The sequence below is a fragment of the Calidris pugnax genome, unplaced genomic scaffold, assembly GCF_001431845.1.
Source record: "Calidris pugnax isolate Ruff unplaced genomic scaffold, ASM143184v1 scaffold75, whole genome shotgun sequence".
Taxonomy (NCBI): Eukaryota; Metazoa; Chordata; class Aves; order Charadriiformes; family Scolopacidae; genus Calidris; species Calidris pugnax.
Genome location: NW_015090908.1, coordinates 1058823 through 1072157, shown reverse-complemented (window position 1 = coordinate 1072157; position 13335 = coordinate 1058823). Strand labels below are relative to the sequence as shown.

At 51.4% G+C, this 13335-nt stretch overlaps 1 protein-coding gene across 1 annotated transcript in view; it reads right to left on the bottom strand.

Moving 5' to 3' along the window:
• Positions 1 to 11200: 11200 nt before the first annotated feature.
• Positions 11201 to 13335, bottom strand: part of NDUFA10 (NADH:ubiquinone oxidoreductase subunit A10) — a 47187-nt gene continuing 45052 nt past the window's right edge. The window contains exon 10 of the mRNA XM_014949237.1: positions 11201 to 11522. Coding sequence (XP_014804723.1) covers positions 11454 to 11522 — 69 coding nt within the window. The 3' untranslated portion in view covers positions 11201 to 11453. The remainder of the gene's footprint in view (positions 11523 to 13335) is intronic.

The following is a 13335-nucleotide window of genomic DNA, read 5'->3' as shown; positions in this document are numbered from 1 at the left end:
TCCTCTTGTCCTGTCGCCTGGGACTTGAGAAAAGAGACCGACCCCCACCTCTCCACACCCTCCTTTCAGGGAGTTGGAGAGAGCAATAAGGTCTCCCCTCAGCCTCCTCTTCTCCAGGCTGAACACCCCCAGCTCCCTCAGCCTCTCCTCATAAGACTTATTCTCCAGACCCCTCACCAGGGGCTGAGCCAAGGTTCTCCACAGCTGCCACACAATACAGGACCACCATCAAAGCCAGGAGGGTGGGAAACCTCAGAGGTGTTCCTGGTGTTGGTAACCACCAAAGCCGAGTTAAAAGAGCATCATTAAAGTGTCCTTCCAGAATCCTCAGAGCCCTGGCTGCCCCAGCCTGCCCCACACCAGTCTGCAGACCCTCCTCTGAAGCCCCACATCATTGCCATTGTCCTCCAGTGCTCCACCAAGGAACAGGCTGCGCTGCCATCTGATGGGATGTACTGGGAAAGCTCTGTGCATCCTACTGGAAACCAGCAAGAGGTGGAGATGCTCTCCAGCTCCCAGTCAGCGCCGTGATATAACACAGTGCAGGGGACACAAATCCAAGAGAAGGACGGGGAGGACACCAGCAGGTCCTGTGTGCTCGGAGCCGCGCCAGGAAACACCAGTGCGAGGTGACCACCGGTGGGTGACCCAGCGGTATCACAACCCAGATCTGAGCACACAGGGAGAGATGTTATCGGGTAGGGAAGTGATTCTGCCTCCGAGGAGCTCCTGCCAACTCTAAGGGGGAGGACACCTTGCCTGGTTCAACATGCCTCCCTGCCAAAACGCTGCGTGCAGAGGGACACCAAGGGGGAAACCAGACCTGCAGGGACTCCAGCAACGGCCATTAAGTCCCTGGGGTGGCAACAAGCATGGCTAGGAGAAGAAGAAGGAGCAGTTGGGCCACAAGAGACCAGCTGGGCAGAAGCTGACGCTCTGTGCCTGCCACAATCCCACATCTGTTGCGTGGCTCCCAGCAGGTCACCTTCTTCACCTCTTGTCTCCCCATGGCCAAGAAGACCAGTCCTGCAGGAGGCTGGGAAGCAGCCCTCCCGCCCAGCTCCTGGCTGGGAGGTGGGACCATGGCTCAAAGAGCTGCCGAAATGTTGCCTGGGGGAAGAGCCCACACCACATGCCTTCAGCTTGGGAGAGAACATGAGAGAGCCCCCCCGCCTGCCGACCACCACCTGCACCCTCTGCCCCCCACGGAAGCTGTGATGGAATTGGCAGGGTTGTGCTTCACCCACTGTCACCAACCCAAAGGGACACAGGACACCGGAGCAGCCCCAGGACTTACCAACCTGGCCTTAGCTTTGCACGGGGAAAAGTCAGAGCCATCCTTGGAACTGGCAGGAGTGTCTCAAGCTGCTAACAGGATTTGGAGCAGCCCCAGGACTTACCAACCTGGCCTTATTTTGCACGGGGAAAAGTCAGGGCCATCCTTGGAACTCCTTGGCAGGAGTGTCTCAAGCTGCTAACAGGATTTGGGAGCATAGTGGTACACACAGGTCACAGAATGCCACGGGGTTGGAAGGGACTTCTGGAGATCATCCAGTCCAACCCCCTGCCAGAGCAGGTCCCACAGGAACGTGTCCAGGTGGGTTTGAATGTCTCCAGAGAAGGAGACTCCACCACCTCCCTGGGCAGCCTCTGCCAGGGCTCTGCCACCCTCACAGGAAAGAAGTTCCTCCTCATCTTTAGGTGGAGCTTCTTCTATTCAAATTTGTGCCCATTTCCTCTTGTCCTGCCCCTGGGCACCACTGAAAAAAGACCAGCCCCATCCTCTTGACACCCTCCCTTTAAGTATTTCTAAGCATTGATCAGATCTCCCCTCAGTCTTCTCCAGACTCAAGAGACCCAAGTCCCTCAGCCTCTCCTCATAAGAGAGATGCTCCAGGCCCCTCATCATCTCTCCTCTTCCTGATGCCCCCCAGGATGCCATTGGCCTTCTTGGCCACAAGGACCCATTGCTGGCTCATGGGCATCCTGTTGTCCACCAGGACTCCCAGGTCTTTCTCCTCAGAGCTGCTCTCCAGCAGGTCACCCCCAACCTGTCCTGGTGCAGGGGGTTATTCCTCCCCAGGTGCAGCACCCTGCACTTGCCTTTGTTGAAGTTCCTCAGGTCAGCAGAGAGCTGTCAGACACGCCAGAGCACGGAAGGAATCTGTCCCCATACAGTCTTCTGCTGCTCTCCACCACTGCCTGCAGAGCAACACAGCACCAGTCTGTCCCAACACAGCAATGAGCCTTCACAGTCCCTCACGGGGAACTGGTGGAAGCAGCAAAGATCCCATCCCTGGAATTAATATACTGGACAAAGTCACCTGAAAGCCACGCTTGCCCTGGATACCCTGCCAGAAGGGTCGGCTCATTTCCCTGGTCCTGCCTGGGACCTGCCTGGCGGTTGGTCTTTATCACCAACTTACAACCTAGGACAACCCAGACCATAATCAGGAAGCAGCAATTAGAGCATCAGCTTTGAAGCCTCACCCAAGTTTGGTCCCTCGCCTCCCTTCTCCTCTGCCAAGCTGCAGGATCTCTTTCTCACTTGTGCTCAGACCAAGCACCCTAAGGAGAAGCCAGCGGGGATTTGTGAGACCTTCTCAGAGACTGTGGTGGCTTTGGTTTCTCATTCTCATTGAAGGTGCAGGCCCTGCCCACACCAGCTTGACTTCCAGGACCATTTCAGCTGGCAGGACAAGCCTGGCTCATCCATATCCAGTGTGGTGGCACAGAGGGAGCAGGCAGAGTAAACCAGGGACGGAGCAAAGATGAAAAGCTGTGCCATGGTTTCAGCTGTGGTCCCACCACACACCACACGGGCCAGAAGTACTAAAACCCAGGTAACGCTGCCCTAACCCTGCACCTCACTTCTACCCCCTCCTGCCATGGGTAAGTTGGGCCTCAGTCAACCCCCCAGAAGATGCCATCACCACTGATAACGCGTCCAGATGTCCCTCCAGCAACGACCCCAGCAGCACCCAGCTATTTCACAACAGGAGATCAAAACCACCTCCAGGTACCAACGTTAATTCTCAAAGGAAAACAGAGCAATGGGACAGCTGCTGCTTTAAGTGTTGCCACCAAGGACTTTATTCCGGGAGTAGGAACCAGCTTACACAGCAGCCAGGGCTTCTGGGGAGGCAAACCCAGGGCGGACAGACTCCACACTTCTGCCTCGGCTACTGAGGACAACAGGAACCCTTCCTTCAGAGGCTTGGGTGTCTCCTGTGAGCAGGCAGAACACGGATTCCTGAAGACAGCAAATGGGAGTCTCTGTCACAATCCCACCCTGCTCAGTGGTGGCTCCACCAGTTTCTAAACACATCTCTTACAGGATGATAAAAGTCAACCTTGTCTCCCAAAACACCCAGAGATGATGGCAGGCACCAGCAGACAGGCACAACCTGGGCCACCACGGGCCATGCCTACTTTCCCTTAGCACTGCTTTGGTCAATTCTTTGCCTGCATCAACTCCCTTTACACAACAAACTCTACTGTGAGCTTTTTATGTAAGAATTTGATTCCCAGAAAGGAAATAAGCTTCCATACAAAGTCCCAACCTGCTTGGACCAGCCTTCTCGTAAGCAGGAGGAACCAGAAGAGAGCAAACTTGTACATCAAGCGGCTCGAGAAATTGCACTTCCATCCCATTTTGTGAAATGCGGAGTGGCACCATAATGCAGCACAGAATCACAGAATCACCTAGGTTGGAGGGGACCTTTAAGATCATCTAGTCCAACCACCAACCTAACACTGACCAACAAAAAAACCCCAAAACCCAACACTACACCATATTGCCATATTCCCAAGCACCATGTCAACTTGTCTCTTGAAAACCTCCAGGGATGGTGCCTCAACCCCTTCCCTGGGCAGCCCATTCCAAGGCCTGATAACCCTTTCAGTGAAGAAATTTTCCCTAATATCCAACCTGAACCTCCCCTGGGGCAACTTGAGGCCATTTCTTCTTGTCCCATCACCTGTGACTTGGGAGAAGAGACCAACAACCCTGTCCCCCCTGAAGAGCTGGTTCCCCACTTTTCTGCCCGGAGGACCCCTGCAGCAGCGAGGCGAGGAACCCAGAGAAACCAAAACCCTGGCTCCACCACAACTTTTAGCCCCCAGCTGGGAGAAACACCCCTCCATTTGGCATGCCTGTGACCCCACACCCAGCCAGACCCACCAGTGAACCTCCCGAGGTCTCACACTCGCATCTCTCCGCCCCACGCCTCCGTGCAGAGACACAGCTGGGCGTTGGGAAGGCTCTCCTGGGGGTGCAGCAGCCCACACACCAACTGGGACACGCAGCCCTCATTCCCCAATGCAGCACCACTGTCTGGAATTGTGTCTCTAGGCCACGCTCTCTGAACTGCTGATCCACACGAGCAGGTGGAGGAATGAGGTGTGGTGTCTGCCCCTCCTGGAGGGAACCACAGATTTCAATGCCTGGCTTATCTCTGCAGACACTCAGAACCCACTGAGCTAATTGAGACAAAGCTTTTCTCAGGCACGTAAAAATTTAGGCATCGTTTTGTGCCTGCAGTTTTTGTTTGGGAGGGTGGAGAACACCGGCAGGAATCAAACAGTCAGAAGTGGTCCCATCAGATAGAAGCAGCGAGGCTGGGCTCCAGCACCTGTAAGAGGAATTACACAGCAGCAGCAGCAGACAACATGCTTGTTTTCACCTCGCTGTGAATATGCATTTGGCAAATAAAGACTTAAAAAGCTGGGAACCAGAGCAGAATCTGCAAGTTTCCTGCCATCCTGCCACCTGGGACGCTACCCGAGCAGCAGCCACGTGCAGAAATGCTGCCCTCTCATCAGGGGCAGAGCAAATTCAGCACTTCTCACAGAGTGACTACCAGAATCACAGGATCTTCTAGGTTGGAAGGGACCTTAAAGATCATCTTGTCCAGCCGTCAACCTAACTGACAAAAATAGACACCCACACAACAAACAAGGAGCATCATCACTAAACCAGACCTCCCAGCACTACATCAACCCGGCTTTTGAACACCTCCAGGGATGGGGCCTCAACCACCTCCCTGGGCAGCCCATTCCAATGTCTGAAAACCCTTTCAGTGAAAAAATGTTTCCTAATATCCAGCCTGAACCTCCCCTGGTGCAACTTGAGGCCATTTCCTCTCGTCCTGTCGCCTGTGACTTGAGAAAAGAGACCGACCCCCACCTCTCTACACCCTCCTTTCAGGGAGTTGGAGAGAGCAATAAGGTCTCCCCTCAGCCTCCTCTTCTCCAGGCTGAACACCCCCAGCTCCCTCAGCCTCTCCTCATAAGACTTGTGCTCCAGACCCCTCACCATCTTTGTTGCCCTTCTCTGGACCCGCTCCAGCACCTCAATGTCTTTTTTATGGTAGGGGGCCCAAAACTGGACCCAGCACTCAAGGTGAGGCCTCACCAGTGCCCAGGACAGGGGGACCATCACCTCTCGGGCCCTACTCCCCACACTGTTCCTGACACAGGCCAGGATGCTGGTGGCTTCCTTGGCCACCTGGGCACACTGCTGGCTCCTGTTCAGCTGACAGTCCACCAACACCCCCAGGTTCCTGAGAAAGGGAAACTCCAGGGGAAGGAGTTTCCCTCTCTCAGGAATGCACTCTAGTATGAGCTCCTTTCTCTAGCACGATAGGGATCTTCAACCCGTGGCACCAAAACTGGAGCGAAGCAGCCTCCTGGGTGGCCAAGTCTCTGCTCATCACTGCACCAAGACTGAGGCACGGCACCTTCTCACCTGCTGGAGGACAGACAAGCTGGGACCGCAGAGCTGCACCTTTCTGGCAGGGAAACCTCGACCCTGCCTCCCTTCAGCCCTGAGGAAAGCATCACAGAAAACCATGTTGAATGCCTACCCTATCTCTCAACAGGTGTCTTACAAAACATTCATCTGGCGTACAAGCTAAGCAGGGCCATGGGAGGCAACGCTCTCAGATGGGCTCGGTTTTGACCAACACAGATGGGAACTCCTATGCACCTCCCAGAAGCTTGCCCAAGACCACATGCAAGTCAACAGAAGGCCAGGAACCTATGTTCCTGGAAGAGCCAAACCTTTTCATCAGCCTTTGGACCTCCCTTTCCTCCAAGACTTCCTTGAACGCAGATGGCTTTTGAGGTTCTCCGTAAATGCTGAGCTTACACTCAACCCAAGGAGGCACATTTCTGGGGAGCAGCGTGCCATCCCACCTCCCCTCTGCTCTGCTCGCTTCCATTAACTTTTGCAGAAGTGATTCATTGGGTAAACAGCATTTTGTCTTTGGTAAACAGCATTTGGAGCCAGCTGGAACACGTCGTGCCCCTCAATCACACTTTGCTCAGCAGGGGGAACAGAAAGCACTGGCTCTGCTGGTGGCGAGGGCACAGCAGTGACATCTTCTCTCTCGCTGCAGCACCACAAAACAGCATTTTGTCTTTGGTAAACAGCATTTGGAGCCAGCTGGAACACGTCGTGCCCCTCAATCACACTTTGCTCAGCAGGGGGAACAGAAAGCACTGGCTCTGCTGGTGGCGAGGGCACAGCAGTGACATCTTCTCTCTTGCTGCAGCACCACAGACTCTTTTTTTCTTTCCACAGAAGTGAACCAAACCTCACTGCTGTTAGAACATGAAAGTTCAGACTCTTTTTTTCTTTCCACAGAAGTGAAGCAGCATGGTGAATATCCAAACCTCACCGCTGTTAGAACATGAAAGTCACACTTTGAAGGAGGAAGGGGAAGAAGAAACTCGCTGGGTCTCTTAATTGCAGCCGCTGCTGAAGAGCACAAGGTGGGCAGGGAGAGGTGAGGAGTCAGTACCTCGAGCTGAAGGGCAAAGCTGACACACAAGCGAGTACCTTCAGCAGAAAGGGTGACCTTGTCACACCCCAGAGCATTTCAGCCTTCCCCCAGCTGACAAGGAAGCTGCTAACGGACATACTGGGACAGCACAAACATGCACCCATCGACCACAGCGAAGGCCAGAGGGGGATGGTGAAGAGACCAAATCTGAAACGCGGTAAGCCGAGTTTTTAGAGCGGGACAGGTGCTGGCATGAACTCGCAGGTTCCTGAGGCCAAGAGGCAATCTTCACAACCTCATCTGAGGCTGCAGCGTGTCAGGGCTTCGTTTTGGTTGGCAGGACCCATCCCCACCCACCTCCTCTTTCCTTTCACCCTTCCTCCACAACCGAAAAGCGAACCTGAAGGGAGAGTCAGTCACTAAGACGACGGGACTAACGAGCTGCCAACATGGGGAGAGCCAGTGGTTCTTTCTGCCCATAAAACATGGCCAATGTCTGTCAGTGAGCCACCACCACTCCCAGGGAGCAGGCAGGATCACACACGGGACGTGACGGGCGAGAGGCAGCTTCCCCAGACATCCCCACGGGCAAGAGGAGCTCGGCGTGAGAGGACAGACTGCAGATGAAACCACATACACACCTACACAAAAGCATGGAGAGGACTCGAGCCATTTTATCTTCTCCAATCTAACGAAGAACTGGAGATAAATTCATCCAACTGGCACAGCACAGTCTTTAAAATCCAAAAACTTTACAGCTGGTTTGCTAAAAGAGATATTTTGGGGGTTTTTTTTGAGGCATTGGGAGTGGGAAGGAGGGAAACGAAAAAACACAGCTAATGCTCCTTCCTACAGCAACAGGGGAGAGAAAGTTATTTCACAGATTTAGTTTATAAGAAGTTTTACTTTCAAAGCAGAGTGAAAACCAGGATAAAAAAAAAGCAGGCTCAACATCCATTTTGTCGTAGCACACTGCTTGCCATACAAGCTGCTTTTCCTGACTGGAGCAGGCAGGGAAGTGTCTCAGGAATGCCCTGCACCCCACTGTGCCCCACTGCAGCAACCCTGAACACAACGGCTCCACCACCACCACACGCAGCACAAAAAGCCTTTCTGAGAGACCCAAGAGAAGCACAGCACCTGTAAGACACAGCAATACTGAGGTGGAGGACACCTGTAGAAACAGATCTACAGAGGGGAGATTTGGTATTAGGAAGAAATTCACCTGCAGTGACAGGACAAGGGGGTTTAAATGGGAAGAGGGGAGATTGAGATGAGATACCAGGAAGAAATTCTTTGCTGTGAGGGTGGTGAGACACTGGAACAGGTTGCCCAGAGAAGCTGTGGCTGCCCCATCCCTGGAGGGGTTCAAGGCCAGGCTGGATGGGGCTTGGAGCAACCTGGGCTGGTGGGAGGTGTCCCTGCCCAGGGCAGGGGGTTGGAACTGGATGACCTTGAAGGTCCCTTCCAACTCTAACCATTCTATGATTCTATGATCTGGAGTACTCCAAAGGAAACCTAAAGCCACAGCAGATGTTCTTTTCATCTCCATGTGCATTACTATCTGCTTGGATAGGTAAAGAAAAGCTAACCCTAGCTGCTTAGGATCCCGTTGCAGAGGAGAAGACAAGAGTGGCTCAGGCTGGCAGGTCCTCAGGCATGAGAGCACTCAGAGAGACCTCCCGAGGAAGCCATGGGACAAGGGAGATAAATTCATCCAACTGGCACAGCACAGTCTTTAAAATCCAAAAACTTTACAGCTGGTTTGCTAAAAGAGATATTTTGGGGGTTTTTTTTGAGGCATTGGGAGTGGGAAGGAGGGAAAAGAAAAAACACAGCTAATGCTCCTTCCTACAGCAACAGGGGAGAGAAAGTTATTTCACAGATTTAGTTTATAAGAAGTTTTACTTTCAAACCAGAGTTTACTTATCAAACCAGGATAAAAAAAAGCAGGCTCAACATCCATTTTGTCGTAGCACACTGCTTGCCATACGAGCCAGCTCTATGATCTGGAGTACTCCAAAGGAAACCTAAAGCCACAGCAGATGTTCTTTTCATCTCCATGTGCATTACTATCTGCTTGGATAGGTAAAGAAAAGCTAACCCTAGCTGCTTAGGATCCCGTTGCAGATGGCTGCCCCATCCCTGGAGGGGTTCAAGGCCAGGCTGGATGGGGCTTGGAGCAACCTGGTCTGGTGGGAGGTGTCCCTGCCCAGGGCAGGGGGTTGGAACTCCATGATCTTTAAGGTCCCTTCCAACTCTAACCATTCTGTGATTCTATGATCTGGAGTACTCCAAAGGAAACCTAAAGCCACAGCAGATGTTCATCTCCATGGGCATTACTATCTGCTTGGATAGGTAAAGAAAAGCTAACCCTAACTGCTTAGGATCCCGTTGCACAGGAGAAGACAAGAGTGGCTGAGGCTGGCAGGTCCTCAGGCATGAGAGCACTCAGACAGACCTCCCCAGGAAGCCATGGGACAAGGGAGCTCGCTGCCCAGCTGCAACATGTATCGCCCCAGAGCCCCAATAACCAGCCTCTGGAAGGTTGAAAACACGCAGAGATCTTGCCAAGTTCTAAGCAAGCGCTGGCTTGTCATTGTGAAGCCACCAGCTGCATTAGCACAGGGTGGCATGGTGGCAGCAGAGTCAGTCCTTTCGCGACCAGAGATGAAACTCTAAGGCCATAAAACATAGAATCATAGAATCATTGAGGTTGGAAGAGACCCTTGGGATCATCGAGTCCAACCATCTCCCCTACTCTACAAAGTCCTCCCCTACACCATATCCCTCAGTACCCCATCTAAACGGCCCTTAAACACACCCAGGGATGGTGACTCCACCCCCTCCCTGGGCAGCCTATTCCAATGCCCATTCCAATGGATGGAGCACTGAAGAGTAGCAGAGGTTTTCTGGGGGAGAACAGTCACTCCCAGAGGTTTTTGCCAGGTGTAGCTGCCCGATGCTCTCCCCTCCCATGAGCATGGTGTCATTAAGGGCTGGGATGGGTGTGAATCACCCCTGCCTCCTCTGCTTCCACCTGCAGTGAGGAACCCCTGCGCCGACAGGAACGGGGGCGTTGCCCTCCTCTGCACTCGCTCCAGCACCTCCAGATCTCTCTTGGATTGAGGTGCCCAAAATTGGACACAACACTCGAGGTGTGGCCTCACCAGTGCTGAGTACAGGGGCACAATCACCTCCCTACTTCTGCTGGTCACACTATTTTTGATACAAGCCAGAACATGGAAGCAAAGAGATCAGTGAGAAGAACTACACCATCTATCCCACCGCTCATTTATTTCACTACCTAAGCAGGCCCCCGAGGCTCTCCTTGAAGGAGTCTTTCCATCCAAGTTCTGATACGGGCAGGGGCAGGGCTGCTTTCACCGAAAGAGTGGTTGGGCATTGGAACAGGCTGCCCAGGGAGGGGGTGGAGTCACCATCCCTGGCTGTGTTTAAGGGCCGTTTAGATGGGGTACTGAGGGACATGGTGTAGGGGAGGACTTTGTAGAGTAGGGGAGATGGTTGGACTCGATGATCCCAAGGGTCTCTTCCAACCTCAATGATTCTATGATTCTATGAATTACTGCAGACTAAATCGGGAGACCGTTGCTTGAACCGACTCCAAGGTGCCTCATTTCTGTGACTAACTAATACCAAATGAATAATTTCTTTAAAAAGAACTCCAACTTGGGACTTTCAGGGACCTGCAGAAATAATAATTACGTTTGTCTTTTATATCCAACAAACATTTTGATCTATAGTGACCATTCAACGGAAGAAGTTATGAGTACAGTTGCTGGCAATTATTCTGAAGCTTTTTTTTTTTTTTTTAATACTTTTACGCACATTTTGGTATTTAAATTAAAATCAACACTTATTTCCTTCTCTCAATAAACTTTTTAAAGCTTGCCTGCTTTGACGGCGATGCCCAGTAAGAGGCTTTCAGCAGATGATGAAAGCATGGGTTTTTAGCATGTGCACACTTCTAATGAAACTAATAGGACACCACGCACAACAGAGCAAGAAGTGAACTTTTGTGAGAGCCAGGAGGATACAGGTTTAATTTCTCTTGATTCAGCAAAACAACCTGTATAATATGCCACAGTCTTGATGAAGAGGAAGTTCAGCATCGAGCTTTAAGTCTACCCCTGGAGTGAACTTTTTAAAGCTTGCCTGCTTTGACGGCGATGCCCAGTAAGAGGCTTTCAGCAGATGATGAAAGCATGGGTTTTTAGCATGTGCACACTTCTAATGAAACTAATAGGACACCACGCACAACAGAGCAAGAAGTGAACTTTTGTGAGAGCCAGGAGGATACAGGTTTAATTTCTCTTGATTCAGCAAAACAACCTGTATAATATGCCACATATATGATGAAGAGGAAGTTCAGCATCGAGCTTAAGTGGAATAGCAGATCACCTTGCTATCACACGCTGACTATCAAACACCCAAGACAAAGCCACCCTGAAATTCATCAGGGAAGAACAAACCAGAATAAAGTGATTTCCCTTCCAGGAGTCTTATTCTCTTATACTGTAGCTGGAAGATTATTTAACCAGCATTTTCCTTCGCAACTACGCAACGGATGTGGAGCAGGCATGCTGAACTCAGCTTCTTCTTCACTCAAGTGCCATGGTCCCTCGTAGGTAGGGCTCCAAGATCTCATTTCAGCCAGATCCACTTGTCACCAACATCAGCATTGCAGCCTTGCCTAAAGTTGCGACCAGGAAGCTAGAGAAAGCAGAAAGATCAGTCAGAAATATTTCTCTTCTCACTCTTTGCAGAAATTTTTTAGATTATTTATGAAGTACCTCATGGCGTCTGCAGAGGTGCAACATGAACAATATAGACAATACACATTTGCACAATAAAGTCATAGAATCATACAATCATAGAGTCATAGAGTTGTCCAGGCCGGAAGGGACCTCCAAAGGCCATCTAGTCCGACCCCCCCGCAGTCAGCAGGGACACCCCCAACTAGACCAGGTTGCCCAGGGCCTCATCGAGCCTCTCCTTGAATATCTCCAGGGATGGGGCCTCAACCACCTCCCTGGGCAACCTGTTCCAGTGCTCCACCACCCTCACAGTGAAGAACCCTCTCCTCATCTCCAATCTAAATCTGTTCCCTCAAAAAAATTTGAGCTGTGCAGCTGGAGGGGTTTGACAAAAACCACTATGTCATAATGTATATAAGAGCTAGGGCAATACGTCAACAACACAAAAGCATGTTCCACCTGGATTCATCCAATTCTTCTCTTCTACACACCCCAGTCCCCACTTTTTGTAAGCGATGACCCCTCTAATCGTAGCACGTAGGAGAAGAATTGAATCAATCAGCAGAATCTCATTCCAAGATAGGAACACGTTATCAAATACATGAAATATTTCACATATGAAATACTGAGTTAATTACTACATTAAGTTACACCATTCCAATGAAATTGCATATTTAGCCTTCGCCTTCAGAAGCTGAACTTCATGCCAACTTGCTGTACGCAAACTGGCAGAGGGCTGGGGACTGCAGTGGGAAGCCTTTCCTTCTGACAGCTTCTCAAGAGCTTGGGCTGGTTGTACAGGTCACAAGAGGACCTCATGAGGAGCTGCTGGAGCCTAGCAAGCCGAGAAACACACTGCAGAAGGAAAGGCTGGATGGACTGGAGCACTGGGAGGGGGACATCAGACGCACCAGGAAAGCTGGAGGGTCTGCACCCTCACCAGGAAAGCAAATTGTCACTGAGATGATAGGAAATGGGAGGCAAATAGCAGTAGCTTAAACAGTGTCATTTGGGAGTTGAAGGAGCTGCATGTAGACCTAGAAATAAGGACTTGTTACCTCCAAGTCTCTGAAAAGACACAGGAAACTGAAGCAAACAAACCCCCTTCCTGGTAGTCCATCTAACTGCCCAAACAGATGTCCTACAACCCAAGCTTTCAACAGGGTTCAAGGAGGATGAGGACATGCCCAGCTGTGCGGATGGTCCATCAGAATAAAAAGCTGAGCCCGGCCCTCCCAGCCTGCTGCCACGTGCAGGGGCACTTCGGCAACATCATGGACACAAAAACTGCAGCCAAACCGTTCTACCTTAAAGATCTGGGCAACAAGACTGTTTAAGTAGTGGCCATTTTAAGGGACCACAGACCCAGGACTACAAGAGAAAGACTGCCAGTATGGGTTAAACCAGCAAACTCCCCTTCCACAGCGTACCTGCTCTCTCTGCAGGCAAGAAAAGTGCTCCTCCAGGTGAAGCAGGCTCGTTAGGGCTGCAAGAGCATGCTGGTGGGACAGAAGATCCACCACAAGTGTACCAACAATGCCTCCACCAAAATAGCTTCCTACCAACTTGCTTTGCAAAAGCAGCGCCAATTTTTAGTGCAGTTTCAGGCTGAATAAAACATAAAACCAGGCTCTGTACCTGCTAGATAACCAAGGGAAGAAAAGCTGCCAGCAACAGAGCAGTGCATGGAGAAGCTGCTTTAGCAATGACTCTGCACCAAGAGTGATCCCACAGAGGAAAGAAGATGCAGATCAACAGGGTTCAAGGAG